Source organism: Peromyscus eremicus, chromosome 3 (genome assembly GCF_949786415.1).
Source record: "Peromyscus eremicus chromosome 3, PerEre_H2_v1, whole genome shotgun sequence".
In the NCBI taxonomy this organism is placed as follows: domain Eukaryota; kingdom Metazoa; phylum Chordata; class Mammalia; order Rodentia; family Cricetidae; genus Peromyscus; species Peromyscus eremicus.
In genome coordinates this window covers 141,572,592-141,594,204 of record NC_081418.1, presented here as the reverse complement: position 1 = coordinate 141,594,204, position 21,613 = coordinate 141,572,592, and the positions used below count along the sequence as shown (strand labels likewise).

The 21,613-nt window shown below is 36.8% G+C and overlaps 1 protein-coding gene and 1 pseudogene across 1 annotated transcript; both read left to right on the top strand.

Moving 5' to 3' along the window:
- Positions 1-7,006, top strand: part of LOC131906556 (taste receptor type 2 member 140-like) — a 34,753-nt pseudogene extending 27,747 nt beyond the window's left edge.
- Positions 7,007-7,972: 966 nt separating this feature from the next.
- LOC131906555 (taste receptor type 2 member 140-like) lies at positions 7,973-8,926 on the top strand. The gene has a single exon (XM_059257168.1). The coding sequence runs from the start codon at positions 7,973-7,975 to the stop codon at positions 8,924-8,926; it is 954 nt and encodes a 317-aa protein (XP_059113151.1).
- Positions 8,927-21,613: the final 12,687 nt, after the last annotated feature.

The window sequence follows — 21,613 nt, the reverse complement described above, 5'->3', positions numbered from 1 at the left end:
ACAGACCATTTTCAGAAGCAGGAATTCTCAAAGACCATCTTACCCTGTCTTGGCAGAGTACAGTGGTCGCTTTCCTTGTGTTCTGCTTGTCCAGAAAGGACAGCATTGCATTTGTATTGTCAGCAGTCAAGGCAAGGGCAGTTCTTTGCCCAGTAGGCCATTTTGTGCCAAGAAGACAAATTTCCAAATGGAAATGTCTAGAAGCCCAACATTCTCTCGGGATCAAATCGATGCAGCCAGGAGCAATTGTGTCTCACGTCAACAGAATTCTAACTTATTTAAATGCCATATTCTCTAGGTCTATGAAGTGTTTGAAGATTACCTGTCCATCTGACCTATGTATCTGTAAATCTGGATAACCTAACTAATGTAACTATAGAGATGACAAGCATAGGTGACTATAAATCTATAAGTCTTATCTACCAAAATAACCTAAGGACTAAGGCTTCACATAAACGAGGTAAACAGTCTATAAGCAAATGTATGGTAAAGAATGATGACTTCAAAATTGTGACAATACACAAGATATTTATAACAGAGGTAGGAATATATAGTGTGATATGCAATATGACAATAATCTTAAATATATATCAATATACCGAATATCCTAAACAGAAGTAGAACATACATAAAGTATAACAGATATAAATTCACATTTGTATCAATATACAAATATTTCAAATAAGAGTAGAAATATATGTACATTATAACAAGTATAGTTCTGTATTTGTATCAATATACAAATTATCTTAAACAGGAATATAAAAATAGTTTACATTTGTATCAACATATAAGAATTTATAACAGTGCAAATTACAGTGCAAATTATCTAAGGCTGCTTGTAGCTAGAGTTTTCCTGCCTGGCCCACAGTCAGGACAAATCTCTCTCACCTGCCAGTCCCACAGCCCCTCAGACCCGACCAAGTAAACACAGAGACTTATATTGGTTACAAACTGTATGGCTATGGCAGGCTTCTTGCTAACTGTTCTTAGAGCTTAAATTAATCCATTTCTATTAATCTATACCTTGCCACATGGCTTGTGGCTTACCGGCATTCACATGCTGTTTGTCATCGTGGCGGCTGGCAGTGTCTCTCTGACTCAGCCTTCTACTTCCCAGCTTTATTCTCCCCCTTGTCCCGCCTATACTTCCTGCCTGGCCACTGGCCAATCAGTGATTTATTTATTGACCAATCAGCAACACATTTGACATACAGACCATCCCACAGCAGCTGCTATTTTACTAAATTTGTTTACTAGTATATACAATAATCTACCATAATATCTTATACCTATCCAGTCCATTTCTTCTTTTCCCTTTTATTTATTTATTTTTTTTAGAATACTGAGTCTAATATTTTCTTCCACCCCCAACCTTATAACCATCATCCATAACTCTGAGAATTATGAAACCTAAGGGAGAAGGGGCATCATTTTCTTAGAATTGTTTCCTGTTGTTTAGGGGGTGATGTTATCTCTGTTGGGATCTGTGAGAAAGCTCAGATAGCTAAATCTCAGTTAGACTAACTGTAGGTTCTACAGCAAGTCTTAGAGTAATGGGTAAGATTGTCTGAAATTCTGACAAGAAGTGTAGTATGATGATGATTACCATGGCATAATTCTGGATTGGGTAGAGTTGTCAGGGCTTTGGAATTTGCCCCACGTTGGGCGCCAGATATTGGTGAAATTATTAAGGCCACTCCACGTAGTTAAAAGGAGATTTATTTAATGGCGTAACTTACAAATTAAGGGATAGGTAGGTCTCGGGGTCTGGGGAAGGTGTATCGCAGTCCAGCGGTGTTCTCTGGAGCTCTGCTTGGTCCACCTCCATCATTCAGGGTCCTGGAACAGAAAGAGTGCTGGCCCATCCAGATCTCGGGTCTCCAGGTGCCTCCCTTGGCCCCGCCTTGTAGGTGTGACTGTTGCCAAAGTCTCAATGGGGGTTGGAACTTCCAGATCAAAGCTGGAATGGCTACCCACTACACTGGAATAATGTGCTCAAAATTCTAAAAGATTAATGATGCTTATTCAGATTCTTTACACAGAGAATCTATCTTCCACAGCTGAAGGAGAAAGAAAAACTTTCCACGATATTTGTGGTATCTAAGCCTTCATGTCCATCAAACCAGCCCTTTGGAGAATACTGGATACAATACTTCAGACTGAAGACAGGGATTTACATAAAAGCAAGACTCTCCAGAAAAGAAAGCAGTGGTTACTGAAACACAAAATAGGATTATTATCACAGACAGAGATGGCAGCTATCAATAAGACCTTTCAATAATAACCATAATTTAATGTACCAACTCATCAAAAGGCACAAACTAGTTGAACAGATTAAGAAACAAAATTCTATGTGTGTGTATGTGCATGTAGGTTGTTTGTGGTATGCATTTGTGTATGTATGTTTGTGTATTTGTATGTATGTGTTTGTGTATGTGAGTATGATTATGTATTTGTGTGTATGTATGTGTGTTTGTGCATGTGTGTGTGTGCTTGTGTGTGTTTATGCATGTGTATTTGTGTATATGTGTGTTTATGTATATGTGTATTTGTGTATTTGTGTGCTTGTGTGTGCTGTGTATGTGTGTGTGCAAGCTGATGTGTGTGTGTGTTTGTGTTTTTGTGATGTGTGTGTTAGTATATGTTTACATGTGGGGCTTGTGTGTGTTTGTGTGTATGTATGTGTATAATGTGTTTGTGTTTGCATATATGTATGTATGTTTGTATTTGTGTGTAGACAGATTTTCTCTGTGTTTCAGCAGCTGCTCCCAAATAACCACACAGAAACTCAATATTAATTATAAATGCTTGGCCAATACTTCAGGCTTTTCTAACTAGCTCTTACAACTTAAATTAACTCATTTATATTAATCTACATTTTGCCATGTCAATACCTTTCTTCCATCTTGCATCTCCTGTTTCCTTTCCATGTCTGGCTGGTGACTACTTTGAATCTGCCCTCCTTCCCAGCATTGTCTCTGCCCCCGAAATCCTGCCTAACCATTAGCCAATGAACTTTTTATTAACAATGTGAGAAATACATATTTACAGTGTTCAAAGATTATTCCACAGTGTTTGTGTGTTTGTGTGCATATGTATGTGGGTTTGTGTGTGTATATATGGGTGTTTTTGTGTATGTGTATGTACCTGTATATATTGGTATATATGTATGTTTGTGTATGTATATGTGTGTTTGTATGTGTGTGTGTGTGTGTGTATGTATTTTTCGTACATATGTGCAAGTGTATGTATATAGTTTATGTTTGTGTCTTTGTGTGTATATATGTTTGTTTTGTATGTATACATTTGTGTATGTGTGTATGTGTGTGTTTGTGTAAAATAAAAATTAAGAATAGATTATGGAAGTTTTAGTTAGGCTTACTAATGTTATAGGGAAACACCATTACCAAAAGCAAGTTTGGGAGGAAAGGGTTTATTTGGCTTATAGTTCCACATTGTAGTCTGTCACTAAAGCAGTTGGAAGAAAATTAAGCAGGGCAGGAACCTGGAGGCAGGAGCATCAGCATCAGCTCCTGCCTCCAGGTTCCTGCCCTACTTGATTATGGGGCCATTTTCTCAATTGACATTTCCTCCTTCACAGTGACTATATCTTGTGTCAAGTTTACATCAGAACTAACCAGCACAATGGTCCAGGGAGGGAGGGGGAAGTGGTGGATTGAAGGGAGTGAGGAGAGGCACTCTGAGAGGAGTTTAGGAACTGCCATGTTCCTAAACAGATGTAATTTATAAATATTTGTAAAATATATATCCTTATACCCACACATTAGAATAGCTCTCATCCTTCATCAGGAGTTTTTTTTTTTTGCAACAGATGGAGAAGATTTCAGATGCAGATAATAAGGGTCTGTGGTTTGTTCTATCCAATAAAGTTTAGGGGAAGTCACAGAAGAGGAGACAGAAAGATTATGAGGTTCAAAAGACCATGATGCCTTCTGTAAGACAGTATCTTTGATACACGACAGGAAGCTGAACCCATGAATTCTCAACAATATTATTTTCTGAACAAGATTGACATGACAACACCAGTTTACATGGCAACATGAACAGGAAATTTCCACATGGTCTCACTCACTAGATGAAAGAATTATGTGTGGTATATATCTGGTGGGAGAGGAGAATCAGTCTTCTCCAGGAACAAGCTTCCACAGAGGTTATCCAGTATCAAGTGGTCAACCCTCAGTGTCTGGGCATGCAAGAAAAGCTAAACAGACCAACAAATTATAAGCAGTTATGGTGACCTTGCTGGAAAGGTAGCACAGTCTCCTTACTGAGAATAATGTTCTGTGGAGATGAACAAAGCTGACTCTTCAAATCTCTCTGTCATCTCTCTCTGTATGTATATATGTAGTGGGTAGCTATTCCAGCTTTGATCTGGAAGTTCCAACCCCCACTGAGACTTCAGCAACTGTCACATCTACAAGGCGGGGCCAAGGGAGGTGCCTGGAGACCCTAACGTTAGTTAGGTTATCCAGATTTACAGATACATAGGTCAGATGGACAGGTAATCTTCAAACACTTCATAGACCTAGAGAATATGGCATTTAAATAAGTTAGAATTCTGTTGACGTGAGACACAATTGCTCCTGGCTGCATCGATTTGATCCCGAGAGAATGTTGGGCTTCTAGACATTTCCATTTGGAAATTTGTCTTCTTGGCACAAAATGGCCTACTGGGCAAAGAACTGCCCTTGCCTTGACTGCTGACAGTACAAATACAATGCTGTCCTTTCTGGACAAGCGGGACACAAGGAAAGCGACCACTGTACTCTGCCAAGACAGGGTAAGATGGTCTTTGAGAATTCCTGCTTCTGAAAATGGTCTGTCAGATACTCTAGGCCTGTAGCCAATTTGAATGCACCAACAATACTGAAAAACATTAGGTGACTGTCCAGGCTGCCAGCTGTCTAGGTCTACTCTTGCAAGATTCCCAAAAGTTGTTTGCATCCATCTACCATTTCTCAGGTACCATTATATTCCTTCTCAGGTCTTTGATGGGATTGAAGACTAACAGTTATAGTTACAACTTAGTAGATAGAACATATTAAATATTATATTCAGGTTCTTTAAGATGGGACACCTTTTGAAATGATCTTTGTAACATGCCATTTACCTATGCTCTATACTTCTCTGGATTTTAGTATGTGTTTCTTGCTTGATATTGTTTGCCTTGGTTGTAGTTCCATCTTATCTAGGTTATTATCCCTCATTATTCCTGGACAATATTTGATAACCATTCCTTTGTATATAGTCTTGTATTAGGTTAAAACTTTCTTATTTAGACAAAAAGGGGGAGATGTAGAGGGTAGCCATTCCAGCTTTGATCTGGAAGTTCCATCCCCATTGAGACTTTGGCAACTGTCACGCCTACAAGGCAGGGCCAAGGGAGGCGCCTGGAGACCAGAGATCTGGATGGACCAGTGATCACTCTGGTCTTGGACCCTGGACGGTGGAGGTGGGCCAAGCAGAGCTCCAGAGAACACCGCTGGACTGCGATACACCTTCCCCAGACCCCGCAACCTACCTATCCCTTAATTTGTAAGTTATGCCATTAAATAAATCTCCTTTTTACTACGTGGAGTGGCCTTAATAATTTCACCAATATATATATGTAAGTTTGATTTATATAATCTATCAAATATCTATCTATATATTGTCTGTCATCAATCATGTACCATCATCTATCAATATATAACACATATGTACATATTTTTGGTACACTGGAAATCATAATTTTTCCCTTGAAATTTGAAATTTTACACTAAAAGCAACACTAATTTAAAAAATAGGGAGAAAGGAGTTTCAATACATTTTCTCAAATTTCTGGTAAATTTGAGTGTTGTATTTGAGAGTCTAATCTATTTTTATTTAAAAGAAATGTATAGGCATTGAATTCATAGTTAGAAGATTATAATAGTAATATAAATAAAGGGGTACATAAGGAGAATTTAAGTTTGCTAAATCATCTTTTCAATTACTTGTATTTAGTGAGACAATAAAACTTGTACCTAATAAAAATATGAAATACACTGATTTGTAAATATATATATATATATATATATATATATATATATATATATATATATATAATAGATATAAATATAAAATTTACAGGGACATTCATGCTTCTTAGGAAGTGGCCTGTCATTTTTCTCTATAGATGAATTATGTGGGAACTATTCTCAGTGCTACTCTCCTTGTTTGAAAACACTCTTTCCTAGCAGCTGCTGTTCAGGTGGAACTTTCTCTTTTTTTCCACCCAGAGTGGGAGATGCAGGGGAGGAGCTTGGAGAAGCTCCCCTGAGTGGTTGCTATTCTCCCAGTGGACACAAGTTCGGTCACTTTTCTAAAAGACCTTGCAGTTCCAGTAACAACACTCACTACACACCCACTCCAGGGTGTTTTGCATCTCTCTCTCTTAGCGTTGTTGTAAGGAAGAAGCCATGCCAAGAGGACTGTCATATCTCTGCAGTGATGGTATGATTATACTTCTATCCTTAGCAGCTTCTCTTAAAATTTCAATAGCCAAGCAAATTTACTTTCTAGTATGTTTGTTCCTCCAATGTTGGGTGACCATAAGAAATATCACTTTCTTTACACAGCGTTTCTCCATGTGACTAGGTTTGTGGTCTATCTTCAACAAGCAACATTCTGTGTCTTTCTCTGCAGTCTCTATAGATTTCTGTTGTTGTTGCTGTTGTTTTGAGACAGGGTCTGATCGTGTAGTCCAGGCTGGTTTCAGACTTATTATCCTCCTGATTCAACTTTTTACATGTTGGGAAGTGTGTACCAGCCATACCACAGAAGTGAAATGTAGTGTTCTCCTGTCTTCTGTTTGTGTCACTGCTTCTTTGACTATATTTTAGCTTTTGAAGAATGTTATCATGTCATGCTTCATTTTCCAGCTTTCCTAGGCATTGCATCATCACTCATCTGCCTCGACGCCTACAATGATAGTAATGAAGAAGATATTGGAGCCAAATGAAGGGAAATGGATACTATCTGAAGCTCCTTGGTACTGATGAGGGAAGTGGGATGTACTACAAAGAGAGATACAGAGAGTGAGGAGGAATCTTGTTGTGTAGATTAATTTATATAACCTCATTGTGTGTTCTGTAGCACAAGAGGAATATCTCTAAAGATTTTTTGTGCAAAGATAAAGTAGACACATTTGCAGAATATTTACTGCATCAATTACACCTGAAAGCAATATATACAATGTCTAAACTGCTACCACAGTACTCAGAATGAGTTGAATGCATAGAAATTATTCAATAATGGTAAAGAGAAATTACTGAAGTGACAAATGAAGGGATGTGTATCTAACTTTATATTTATGCATTAGTGTACATTTGTGTATTCATGTAAAAGAGATAATTTATGACCTTGTTGAAGAAAAATGATCATTGTTCTCAGTACAAGGCATTTATGGGGGTAATTCATTCTATTACATAAGTAGGTGACTCTAATAACTTAAGGGAAGAATATTGAAAATAAGAATATGTTCCCACACAGAATTTTTATTTCAATGTATTTAGTGTCATTCTTATTTTTTTGCTGGCTTGAATTTTAGCTTGCCTAGAAATTAAGTAGCTAAATTTTAATAAGTGGACTCATAAAACAATGCAAATAAAAGTAACTTTGTTTTGATGACACACTTGAAAATTCAATGTTTCTTCTAGCATCAACTACAGAGAACTTCCAGCTGCCATGTGTAAAGTACTTAGGACCTAGATGAAATTCATCTTAGCTATTTTGGACAATATATTATTTCTTGTGAAGAAAACTATAAGCAAAGTCATCAATGATTATTGATGTTTGATTGACATTGTGTATGAAAGTCCATAATAATTATGTTTTAAATTTTCAAGAATCACATAGACATGGTCTTTTAGATCACATTACTAAACCCTCAGCAGTACAGTAGTACTTGGAGCATCTTCTGGCGACAATGAAGGCTATTGTAGAGTACATATTATTAATTATTTTAGGTATAGAAATCATTATAGGGATTTTAGGAAATGGATTCATAATACTGGTGAACATCTTGGACTTGGACAAGAGAAGAAAGACCTCTTCATTGGATAAGATCTTCACTGCTCTGGCCATCTCCAGACTTGCATTTTTATGGTCACTATTTATAATTTCATTGATATCTGAACTGTACCCATCCTTAATGATAACTGGAAAAGTGTTGAGAATAACTAATATTTTCTGGACACTGACCAATCATTTCAGCATCTGGCTTGCTACATGTCTCAGCATCTTTTATTTCCTTAAGATAGCCAACTTTTCAAATTCTATTTTCCTTTCCCTAAAATGGAGAGTAAGAAAAGTTGTTTCAGTGACACTGCTGGTGTCTCTTCTCTTCTTGTTTACAAATATTATAGTCATAAACTCATATGTTGTTATCAGGATTGATGGATATAAAGCAAATATATCCTACAGTTCTAGTTCAAATGACTATGTAGTGTTTTCTAGGTTTCCTTTACTCACTAACACTATGTTCACATTAATACCCTTCACTGTGTCCCTGACAACTTTTCTCTTGCTCATCTTCTCCCTGTGGAGACATCTAAAGAACATGCAGCTCAATGTCAAAGGCTCCAGAGACACTAGTACTGCAGCCCACATAAAGGCCCTGAAAATGGTGGTCACCTTCCTGTTTCTATATACCATTTTCTTTCTGGTACTTGTTATACAGTCTTGGAAAAATGAAATTCAGCATAAAAATTTGTTTAACTTACTTTTGGATAATATAGCATTTGTTTTTCCCTCAGGTCACTCCTATGTCCTAATTCTGGGAAACACTAAGCTCAGACAGGCTTTTCTGTCCATGATGTGGTGGTTGAGGTGCAGGCTCAATGCTGTGGAACCTCCAATCTTTAGACTATGTAGGGAGTGATCTCCAATTTTCTAGAGGAGGACCTGTTCTTAAGAGATTCTATATGCTTACATTTGTACTTATAGTTTATTCTTCAGTTGTAGCTTTGTGAATTTTACAAAATTCTTTTTTTCTGTTTTTCCTTTTTTATTATTATTAAGAAATTTTCTGTTCATTTTACATACCAAGCATAGATGCCCCTCTCCTCCTTCTTCCCACCCCCAGCCTTCCCCCTAACCCTCCCCCATTCCCACCTCCTCAAAGGCAAAGACTCCCATGGAGAGTCAGCAGAGCCTGGTATATTCAGTTGAGGCAGGTTCAAGCCTCTCCCCCTGAACCAAGGCTGTGTAAGGTGTCCCACCATAGTCACTGTGCTGTGGGATGCCTTTCTGTATGCTGTGAATATGTGTTGGTCTGATTGGCTGATAAATAAAGCTGCATTGGCCTATGGCAGGGCAGAATGGAGCCAGGTAGCAAAATCCAAGAGAGATAGTGGGAAGAGAAAGGAGAGGAAAAAGATGCTGCAAGCCATTGGCAGGAGAAGCAAGATGTCAAAATACCCATAAGCCATGGTCATGTGGTGACTTATAGATTAATAGAAATGGGTTAATTTAAGATGTAAGAGCTAACTAGCAAGAAGCTTGAGCCATAGAGCATCCAGTTCATAATTAATATAAGGCTCTGTGTTTACTTGGGTCTGAGCAGCTGCAGGACTGAGTGGGACACGAAAAAAGTTCTAGTTGCATTTGGCAATCACCACTGGGCATTGATCTACATAGACCAAAGAAACAGAGCCACACTGGGCTTCCTGGTCTCCCAGTCTCATGCCATCAGCAGCACAGTCTCTTCTCTAACAGCTGCTTGTGAGATGGAGCTGGCTGCCAACCACCATAAGCTAAGCAGTATGGCAGATTCCAGCAACTGCACACAGTGGTGTCTCCAAGCCGCCAGGGAGCTGCATAGTGGATTTACCTTTTGCTAATCCAAAAAACAAAAAACAACAACAACAAAAAAAGAAGTTTCTGGGCAATACAATGCTTCTTGGAGATATATACACACTGCTTCCTGGAGTTGGTGGTAGGCATATTTCTGCCATGTTGAGAAGCTGAGATGGGTGGAGTCAGCAGCCAAGGCTGCAGCAATGGTCCTAGCCATGTAGTTTAGCAGTTTAAAATCTCTTCTTGTCAGAGAAGATTTATAGATTCACAATGAGATAGATTCAGATGGAATAAAACTCTAAATGGTTTATAGTGTGTGTAAAAATGTACATAGGCTTGGAAGAGAGAGGAAAAGGAGGATAGTCAGTTATATAAAGAGTTTTTAAAAAATAAAGTCTTTTAAAGAGATATAAAAAGTAATATAAAAAATAAGCCATGTAAAGATGGAAATCACACAGAGTCTGGATTATATTGTCTTTGGGGTTTTTAACTGCAGAAAGACATTTGATTGTAAAGGCTGCTGAGTTAAGCCAATATATATATATTTTAAAAGTATTTTGACTTCAAAGTTTGTGTCTAAGGATATGTTGCTTTGAAAAAGAGGTTCTACTTTTGTTTCCACAGAAGATGAGACCCTGTGGATTGCTTCCAGGCTCATATGATTTGATCATCCAAGACCCCCTAAAAGGTCTCCAATGACACCATGGCCCAGATAGGCTTCAAGGCAACTGGCTCAGACAATGTAGCCTCACAGACTATTCCAGTCAGGACTTGACCATAATTCTTAATTTTCTCAGGATCTCCATAATATTGCCAGCAGCCCCATTCAGCAGGAAGTAGTATGAGAAGCTCTGCTCCAATTCCACAAATATTGTTTATAAATATTTATTTTTTAAAGGGGGTTGATTATAAATACAATCTCTTTCTAAAAAAGAAAAGGGGATAAATATAGATATGAAATGATAGAAGGGTAAATTATTGAATCTACTTTTAAAGAGCAACAACTTGCTTAAAATTTTTTACATTGCTATAGATTTGTTTATTACAAATTTAAAGTTAATTTTGGTATTATATATATATGTATATATATATATTTCTACTCTCATTTAAGGTATTTAGTTTATGTAACTCATTTAAATTGTAATGGATAATTAAGAAATACAGATTAATAATTAGTCATCCATGATAATCAAACTTATAGTCATGTTAATTAAGTTTTCTAGGTATACATAGATATATTTCAATTAGGTAGGCAATCTTTAAACACTTCAAAGACCTACAGAATATGGCATTTGAAATTTTTTAAAAACTTAGACTTTCTGGACAGAGAGACATGTCGGCTCCTGGCACCACCAATTTACTTCAAAGAGAAAGATGGGCATCGAAGACACTCTATATGGAGTTTATCTTCTTCTTGGCAAAAATAGCCATTTGGGCAAGAAAGTGCTCTTGCCTGAACTGCTGATAATATGTTATATAAACTGTACATGCAGGACCCAGAGGAAGGTGACCACTGAACTGTGCAAGGTGATATGGTTTTTTAGGTTCCTGCTTTGCAGAAGATACTGCCAAATATTCTACAGGACACAGGGAGTAGTGACTAAAAACTCTAGGCCTATTGGCTGAAGATGGATGCCCCAGTGTTACAGATGAAGTTTGGGTGACTGTCCAGGCAGGCAGCTGTTTCTGTCATTTCCAGAATTTTGGAAGTTGCTTACAATACATTTCCTTTTTACTTAGGTAATATATTTTTCTGGGTTCTTTGATGTAGTTGAAGACTAGATAGTTATAATTATAACTTCCCTTGGTTATAATAAAAGATAAGTTAGTTATGAAACCTTAGATTCGCAAATATAGGATAAATAGAATATTTTCTTTGAATTTGCCCAATATAAATAGACTAGATATTGTAACTGTGATTCTTGCTTGATAATGGTTTTGTTATATATAATTTTATTAGGTTAAAGTTAAAACCTTCCTTTTTGATTATACAGAAAAGAGGAAGTGCTGTGGGATGTCTTTCTGTATGCTGTGAATATGTGTTCCTCTGATTGGTTGATAAATAAGCTGCATTGGCTTATGGCAGGGCCGGATGGAGCCAGGCAGGAAAATACAAGATAGTGGTAAGAGAAAGGAGAGGAAGGAGACACTGTGAGCCATTGGCAGGAGAAGCAAAATGTGAAAATACCAGTAAGCCATGGCCACATGACAACTTATAGATTAAGAGAAATAGGTTAATTTAAGATATAAGAGCTAGATAGCAAGAAGCTTGAGCCATAGTCCATATAGTTTGTAACTGATATAAGCTTCTGTGTGTTTACTTGGGCCTGAGTGGCTGCAGGACTGACAGGATGCAGAAAAATTCTAGCTATAGCACCAAAAAGCCTGCTCATGCAGCAGGGATAGATCCTGATTCTATTGCCTGGAGCCCCTTAAGCAGGTCAAGCTAAACAATTATCTCACCTATGAAGAGGGCCTAGTCCAGTCCCATGAAATTTTACACAATTCTATATGAATCAAGCACTGTCCAAAATATGAAAGGATTCATGTTACTATACAAAGAATGATGTAAACATGGTCCATATAAATAGAGGAACTCTTAGTATCAATGTAATGTAATTTTATATCATAAAATAGACTTTAGAAGATCTTAATGTCATTAATGAATAGTATGGTAAATGTGTATATGTATGTGTATGTGACATTGAAAAGGTAATAACATTTAACTATATTCAAGTAAGTATAACTTCATAGTTTAAAACATGTGGAAGAATGACATATATAATTAAACATCGGATGTACATTTTCTATTGTTTCAAATCTATTATCAATTTAGAAACTTTTAAAGAAAATTTTGAGTGTGTTCCAATCTTCCTGTCTATATTACTTATTTTGAAAATTAGGAATTCTTTTAACTTATTTATCATTGGGAAACATGTTGTATTTTTTTATGTAGTTTTTACATATGTAGTGCAATCCATTTTGTTCTTGTGCCCACAAATGCAAAATCATGCTGATGGCAGTTCTTCTGTATTTGTTTTTATTTTTTAGATATCCTTTTTTGACGTTAAAATATAATTACATCATTCCCCATTTCATAGTAAGGGTTTCTACTGCTGTGAAGAGACACCATGACCACTATAACTCTTATAAAGGAAAACATTTGATTAGAGTAGCTTGCTTATGGTTCAGATGTTAAATCCATTATCATCATGATAGTACATGTGGCATGTCGGCAAACATGGTGCTGAGTAGTAGCTGAGAGTCCTACATCTTGCAGGAAACAGGAAGTGGCCTGACACACTTAGTTGTATGTTGAGCATATATGAGACCTCAAAGCCCACTTCTACAATGACATACTTCCTCCTACAAGACCACACCTACTCCACAAGGTCATACCTCCTAATAGTGCCATTCCCTATGAACTTATGGGGGCCAATTACACTCAAATTTTCACACCCTTCTTCCCTTTCCTTGCTCTAACCCCTTCCATGTCCCTGTTCCCCTATACCCTGTTCTCACTCACATTCATGGCCTCTTTTTCTTTAATGACTACTGATATACACACAAACAAATATATGAATAAAACTTGATTGGTTTATTTGGTGTTTTTTGTATGTATATGATTTGTTGTTGGCTAACTAATCAAGTGGGCTCATCCATGAGAAAGACTAAGGCTCCCTTTCTTAGATATTATTAGTTCAGTAAACTCATTGTTTTACCACAGTAGACTTGGATTGAATCCTTTCTTCATTTTTTTATACATTCCTTGTAATAAATAGTAATTTGTTCATATTTCCCGAGAAAAGTTATATGACAGAGTATATTGTAACAAATTTGGGTACCATTATAGTCAAAGTCAAATTTAGGAAGTATGTCCAAAGCAATAACAAGCAATATCTGGATATGAACTAATCAATATGAGCTACAAGAGAAATTGGAAAAAATTATATGCTAAGACAATTGACTGATACTCTCCAAGTGCTGGAAAATGTTACTATAACCCCAATTCTTAGCTAAAATTTTGATGTTGGTTCCCCAAATTCTGTGACACTTTTTTAGCTTTAAGATATATGAGACAACATGAAATTTACTCTAGAAAAGATGTTTCCCCATGTATATCCATTTACTGGCCCCTACAACATTGTGAAGAGTGTACGTGTATGGTTCATCTGTCTCTTCAGGATCTTTCTTTTCTTAAATAATATTCTCTTTCAGAATGCTTTTTTGTTATAATTTTTCAGAAATTTTTTTTTGCTATTTGTTACTTGTAGATTCCAATTGGGCAAATATCATTTGTACCCTATATTCAATGAAAACAGTGTTTGAAAAAGATTAATGAAAGAGGACAGAAAGTGTTACAGTTCTGTTGTAAGAGTGTAAAGTATGCTATAGTTCTTAAGAAACAGAGATTAAATTATTTGATTTACCCAATCATGACTATAACATAATTGAAAAGCATTTACCATGTCAAGAGCCACATACCAAAGTCTGAGAAGTGTTATTCTTCTGCTCAGTAATGACATCATTTTCTGAGGAGCATCTGACAATAGAAAGTGAAACCCATGGCAATCTGTGTTCACCCTCTATTCCATCTCATTAAGACAGAACTCAAATACAGTTACTAGTGATATGAAAAGACATAAGATATTTATGCTTTCATAATCATTTTCATTTCTTGGAGAATGTGCCTATAACCTCTTATTCATTGCCTGCCAGGGGCAGAGAGATTGATAGGCTTCCCCGGTCCTTCTTAGAATAATGCTCCACACTCCACAAGTCAGGAAGCAATGTGAGCTGTTGACAAGTTACCACACCAGCAAATATCATTTACATATTTAGGATTAAGTAAATAACTGCAAATCTAGTAGATCAGCTTGAGATGGAGTCAAATCTCTTAGAACCATGTTGCTTTTGGAAACTCTAGCTACTGACCATGGAATCTCTTGAGTCACCAAATACTAGATTCATTTCAAATCCTATTCCTGAAAGTCCCAAAAAATCTTGCCATGTACTTCTCTCCTTAGAGAAATTGTTTGTGGTCTAAAGCTATATATTTTTAAGAATATTAATACTTAACCAATTTTCATTAACTGTGTCCTAAATGTTCTCATTTTCATTTTTTGGGGCAGACTTAGATTTCCTCAGTCTCTTCAATTACCTCTATCCTAATAACTATGTGAGAGACTTTGGGGTTTTTATTCAGAGTAACCACAGAGATTAACTCTCTCTCTCTCTCTTTCTCTCTCTCTCTCTCTCTCTCTCTCTCTCTCTCTCTCTCAGATTCTAACTCTGTAGACATGTTTGTCCTTGAACTCATAATATTGCCTATCACATTATTTTATTTTTCAGACTTCAAAGCCTCTTTGACTACTTGTTTTTAATAGGACTCCATAACTTGGCTGTCACCACATTCCCAATCCTGACTTTGACAGAGCCATTGGTGAGTCTTCTTCCCGATTTACTCAGCAGTACTGAAAGAGACTTCTTTTTTTTAAATTTTATAATTTAATTTTACATATCAACCACGGATTCCCTTGTTCTACCCCCTCTGCTCTCCTGCCTTCCCCCCAGCCCACCCCCCATCCCCATATCCTCCAGGGCAAAGACTCCCCTGAGGATTGAGTTCAGCCTGGTAGATTTAGTCCAGGCAGGTCCAGTCCCTTCTTCCCAGGCTAAGCCAAGTATCCCTGTATAAGCCCCAGGTTTCAAACAGCCAACTCATGCACTGAGTACATGACCCGATCCCACTGCCTGGATATGGTGATATTTTATTTGTATTAAAATGTTATTTGTATGTTAATAAATAAAGTTGCCCGGGGGTCAGAGCTATTAGCAAGCCATAGGAAAGCAGTGCAGTGGTGGCATATACTTGTAATCCCAGCACTTGGTATGCAGAGCTGGGTAAGTCTCTGTGTGTTCAGGGATACAGCCATTATTGGACACACATGCCTTTAATCTCAATACCAAGCAAGGAAAACCTGGAGGCCTATACAGACAGGCCGTGACGAGGCAGTCATGTGGTTGGGTTTACAACTAATGAGAAGGCAGAACAGGAACACTATATAAAGACATTAACACAGGGGTAGTGACTTCTGAGAGGTAGGACCACTGCAGGAGGAAGGGTAAGGTTTTTAGCTCTTAGCTCTGACCTCTTGGCTTTCTTCTTTGCATTGGTTCTGTGTTTCTTATTTAATAAGAAGGTTGGTTACATCTACATTTGGCGCCCAACGTGACAAGAATCCATTAAAAACCGCTTGGCTTGGCGGCAGGTCCGGTTTCCGGCCTGGGCAGCCCGGCTGCCTAGCTCGGGCCCAGGCCTGACTGACCAGCAGCTGGAGCTACTTGCAACTGCTACAAACAACTCAGGCCTGCCCTGCTGAATAGGGCCCATACCCGTAAAGCCAAGGCTTGACTCGGCTCAAGCCGCTACTCTTTCTCTCTCTCTCTCTCTCTCTCTCTCTCTCTCTCTGGATTCACACCTCGAACACCAGGAAGCTGTTTTGAAATTCCCTGGGATTCTACTGTTCTACCCAGACTTGGTAAGTCAATTAACATATCTATTTAAAAGAAATTTTTTTTTCTACATTAAAAAAATGGGCTTTATGTGTGCATTGGAAGAAAATTGGACTTTGTTTGAAATTTTAGGCACTCTGACAATGGAACAACTATATGAAAAGGTTAATATTGATCGAATTATTCAGTTTATTACTTTTCTTATCCTCATTTTACTATTTAAAAAGATAGTCAATTTAAGTACCAGGATAACAGTCTTAGAAAAACCTATTAAACTAGTAAAAATGAATTATAGAGAAATTCAAACTCAGACAGAAGAAATAAACAGTGAAGCTGTTTCAAAATTGGATCATAAGGTTACAGAAAGAAAGCCAGTTTTCACACAATCACCCTTAATTTATCCGGTAGCGGTACAGCAGCTACCTGATGAAGAGAATGAACAAAATACTTGGGCTCCAATTAAAATGTTAGACTTACGAAGATTTAAGGAGGCAATAGCATCTTATGGCATGCACTCCCCATATGTAAAGCAAATGTTAAACAACTGGTCAACTAGTAATAGGATTATACCAAAGGACTGGCGGGAATTGGCACAGGCTGTTCTTGAACCTGGACAACATCTCCAGTGGAAAATGTGGTTCAATAATGAGGCTAAAAATATAGAAAAACAATGGAGGGATAGCGGAATACAAGTCTGTCAGGATCAGCTTATTGGAGAAGGCCAATATGCTTCAGTAGAAACACAAAGTTTATATGATGTCCAAACCCTAGTTCTATGTCGAACGGCAGCTTTGAATGCATGGGACAAAGTTGAAGAACCAGGAAAAAAAAACTGAGTCATTTACAAAGGTTATACAGGGCCCAAAAGAATCTTTCACAGATTTCTTACAAAGATTGACTTCAGCAGTACAGAAAATGGTCCCGAATTCAGAGGCTAGTCAGATAATAATTGAATCTTTGGCCTTTGAGAATGCAAATGCAGCATGCAAAAGGATAATCAGGCCGTTAAAGGCAAGATCTGCACCTTTGGAAGATTGGATTAGAGATACAGTTAATGTTGAGGCTTATGACCATGATGATATGTGGGTAGGAAAAGCAATTTCAAAAGGTTTGAGCAATGTTAGATGTTTTGGATGTGGAAAGCAAGGACATTTGAAAAGGGACTGTAAACAGGTCATTCCTAGAAATAATGTTTCTTCAAGGAACACTGGCAACAGAATGCCCCTTCCTTCTGGAGTATGCAGAAGGTGTGGTAAGGGAAAACACTGGACCAACGAATGTAGATCAACAAGGGACAGACAGGGTAATCCTCTGCCTCGAGCCTCGGGAAACTCCCAGAGGGGCCTCAGGCAGGCCCCCATAGTAAATCCAGTTCAAACCTTTCCTGCAGTTGTAGAGGAAACCCCTACTCAAAGCAACTAAATAACCAAATGTCTATAGGAATAAATCATGTTAGTCGAGATGATGAAACAGAGAAAATAGGGAATTCAGGAAAAAACATAAAGAAAATTTTTTGGCAAACTTCTATTAATGAATAAAGACCAAAACTAACAATAAAAATAAATGGTGTTTTGTTGTCTGGTCTGGTAGACACAGGTGCTGACATTACCATAATTGCACCAGAATTTTGGCATCCAACTTGGCCTCTTCAGGAGGTAAACGTTCAACTGTTAGGAATTGGGACATTATCTCGAGTGAAACAAAGTGCAAGATGGCTTGAATGTATAGGTCCAGAAGGACAGAAAGGAAAATTAAAACCATATATGACTAACATAGCTATGAACCTGTGGGGTCGAGATTTGTTATAACAATGGAATACTCAGATTAATATCCCTCCAATCTCAGAAACAAATCATAAATTAGTACATGTTTCTGAGAGAAATATTAAAAGATATTATTCTAATGAGTGCTCACCAGCCATCCACGTCATACAAGAACAGGGCACAACTGATAATTTTCCAAAAACACCAACAGCTCTACCTTTAAAATGGTCAACAGATAAGCCTGTATGGGTTCAGCAATGGCCTTTAACAACAGAGAAACTCCAGGCTTTACAAGAGCTGGTGGAAGAACAGTTAAATGCTCATCATATTGAAGAATCAACCAGCCCTTGGAATTCTCCTGTATTTGTTGTTAAAAAGAAATCTGGTAAATGGAGAATGGTAACAGACCTTAGAGCAATTAACCAAGTAATTCAGCCAATGGGCTCTTTACAATCTGGAATTCCTTTGCCTACTCTGTTACCAAAAGGATGGCCTCTCATAGTTATTGATTTAAAAGACTGTTTCTTTTCAATACCGTTACAAGAAAAAGACAGAGAAAGATTTGCTTTCACAGTGCCTACTTATAATAATTCTCAACCGGTTAAAAGATTTCAATGGAGGGTTCTCCCACAGGGAATGTTGAATAGCCCAACTTTGTGCCAATATTTTGTAAAACAGCCATTAGAAGTGATACGTAAAAAATTTCCTAAATCTATAATTTATCATTATATGGATGATATTTTATTATCTGACTCAAATGCAGATACTTTAGAAAGAATGTTTGAAGAAGTAAAGAAAATTTTGCCTTGCTGGGGTTTACAAATTGCCCCCGAAAAGATACAAAGAGGAGATTCTATTAATTATTTAGGATATAAAATAGAACTTCAAAAAATTAGACCTCAAAAGGTGCAAATTAGGAGAGATAGACTACAGACTCTTAATGACTTTCAAAGATTATTTGGAGACATTTCTCATCTAAGAACTATTGTTGGGGTAAAAAATGATGAACTGAATAATTTGTTTAAAACCTTAGAAGGTGATAAAGACTTGAACAGTCCAAGAGAATTATCACCTGAAGCTGAAAAAGAATTGGCCTTGGTAGAAAAGAAAGTACATGAAGGGCACGTAGATCGTATTGATCCAAAGCTGGATTGCATTTTGGTTATTTTACCTTCTAGGCATTCTCCAACAGGAATATTAATGCAAAGGGAAGATATTATATTAGAATGGATATTTTTACCAAATAAACCAAATAAAAAATTAAAAACTTATGTAGAAAAAATCTCTGACTTGATTTGGAAAGGAAAATTGAGACTTCGTCAGTTAGCAGGAATAGACCCAGCAGAAATTGTTGTACCTTTAACTAAGGAGGATATTGAAAAATTATGGATAGAAAATGAAGCTTGGCAAAAAGCTTGTAGTAATTTTTTGGGAGAAATTAACAGCAAATATCCCAAAAGCAATAGAATTGATCTTATAAAGAGAGCTTATTGGATCTTGCCTCGAATTGTGAGGAAAAAACCCATATCTGGAGTTCGTACATTTTATACAGATGCCAACAAACAAGGAAAGGCAGGTTACAAATCAGAAAATTTAAGTAAAGTGATTCAAAGTCCTTATAATTCAGTTCAAAAATCAGAATTGTATGCTATTCTGTTGGTATTAATGGATTTTTCAGAACCTCTCAATGTAGTAACTGACTCTCAGTATGCTGAAAGAGTAGTATTACATATTGAGACTGCAGAATTTATCCACGATACTTCAGAATTAACTACATTATTTATTCAATTACAAGATACAATCAGAAAAAGGAGTCATCCTTTATATATAACTCACATCCGATCCCATACTGGTCTGCCAGGCCCTCTAGCACAAGGCAATGATGAGATTGATAAATTATTGATAGGAAATGTGTTGGAGGCCTCAGAATTTCATAAAAAACATCATGTAAATAGTAAAGGTTTAAAAAAGGATTTTTCCATAACCTGGCAACAAGCCAAAGAAATAGTAAAGAAATGTCCTACTTTTTCCTTCTACAATCAAACACCATTACCAGCAGGATGTAACCCAAAGGGTACTCAGAGGAATGAAATCTGGCAGATGGACGTGTTTCACTTTGCAGAATTTGGAAAATTGAAATACGTACACCACACTATTGATACTTATTCAGGATTTCAATGGGCAACTGCTTTGAGTTCTGAAAAAGCTGATTCTGTAATCACTCATTTGCTAGAAGTTATGGCCATTATGGGTATACCTGCACAAATCAAAACTGATAATGCTCCATCATATGTCTCTGTTAAAATGAAACAGTTTTTTGCTTATTATAATATAAACCATATTACAGGTATACCACATAATCCTACAGGTCAAGCAGTTATAGAAAGATCAAACAGAACTCTAAAGGATATGCTAAATAAACAGAAAGGAGTAACAAAAACCCCCAGAAATAGACTACATAATGCTCTATTAACTTTGAATTTTCTCAATGCCAATGAGAAAGGAACAACAGCTGCAGAGAGACATTGGATAATAGAAAAAACTACAGAATTAAATCAACCTATATACTTTAAGGATGTGCTGACCTCAGAATGGAAACCAGGATATGTATTACATTGGGGACGAGGTTTTGCTTTTATTTCTACAGGAGAAGATAAGCTGTGGGTACCATCAAAATTGATAAAGGTTCGATTTGAACAAGAGAGACTCTTAATTAGAGGAGGTGATAGTTCATCAACTATCATGAACATCCAATTTAAACTAACTTACACCAGTAACATATATCTTTTCATTTAATCAGATAGTAACTTGCCAAAAAGGAACATCCCCAAAAAAAACCTTGGGGAAAGATTTTTGTTTTTGTCTTTTAGGAGAATGAAGGTTAAGGAATTTGAAGAACACTGGACAAATGAGACAACTGAAGAAAAGGGACAAATCGTCTATCCTAAGAAACAGAGTGAAATGGCGTATGGGTATGTTATCTAAAAAATTTTATGTCTTCCTAAATGTTTGTTTCTGCTTTTCTTTAAAGATTTAACACTATTTAACTTTTAATAGTCCCAGTTCAATTAAAATTTAAAGCTGACTTTGGAGTTGGAGAATGGCTCGCTCCTTCTTTAAACTCAAGCATGTTGTTAAAAGGAAAATACAGACTCTCTGTATCATGCCAGAGGAAAAGAGCCATCTTCTGCTATGGGACAGGAGAAAAGTCAAATTAATTAAGGGACTATTCTATTACTAATCTCAACTCTTTGATTCTATTCTGATTCTTTAAACTTTTCTTAAAGTATGAAATTTATATCAAAATTTACAAGATTAATATATATAGATATATATACATTTTAAACTTTGTTAAGATATAAATGGTCATATAGAGTACTAACTAATTCTAAAAAGCCACACATATAGTCTTTGTGTTCGAGTCTCTTATCAGTTTTTTGCAGGAAATCACGGTCAGGCCTAACATCAACTGAAGTCTCCAGGAAGAAGAT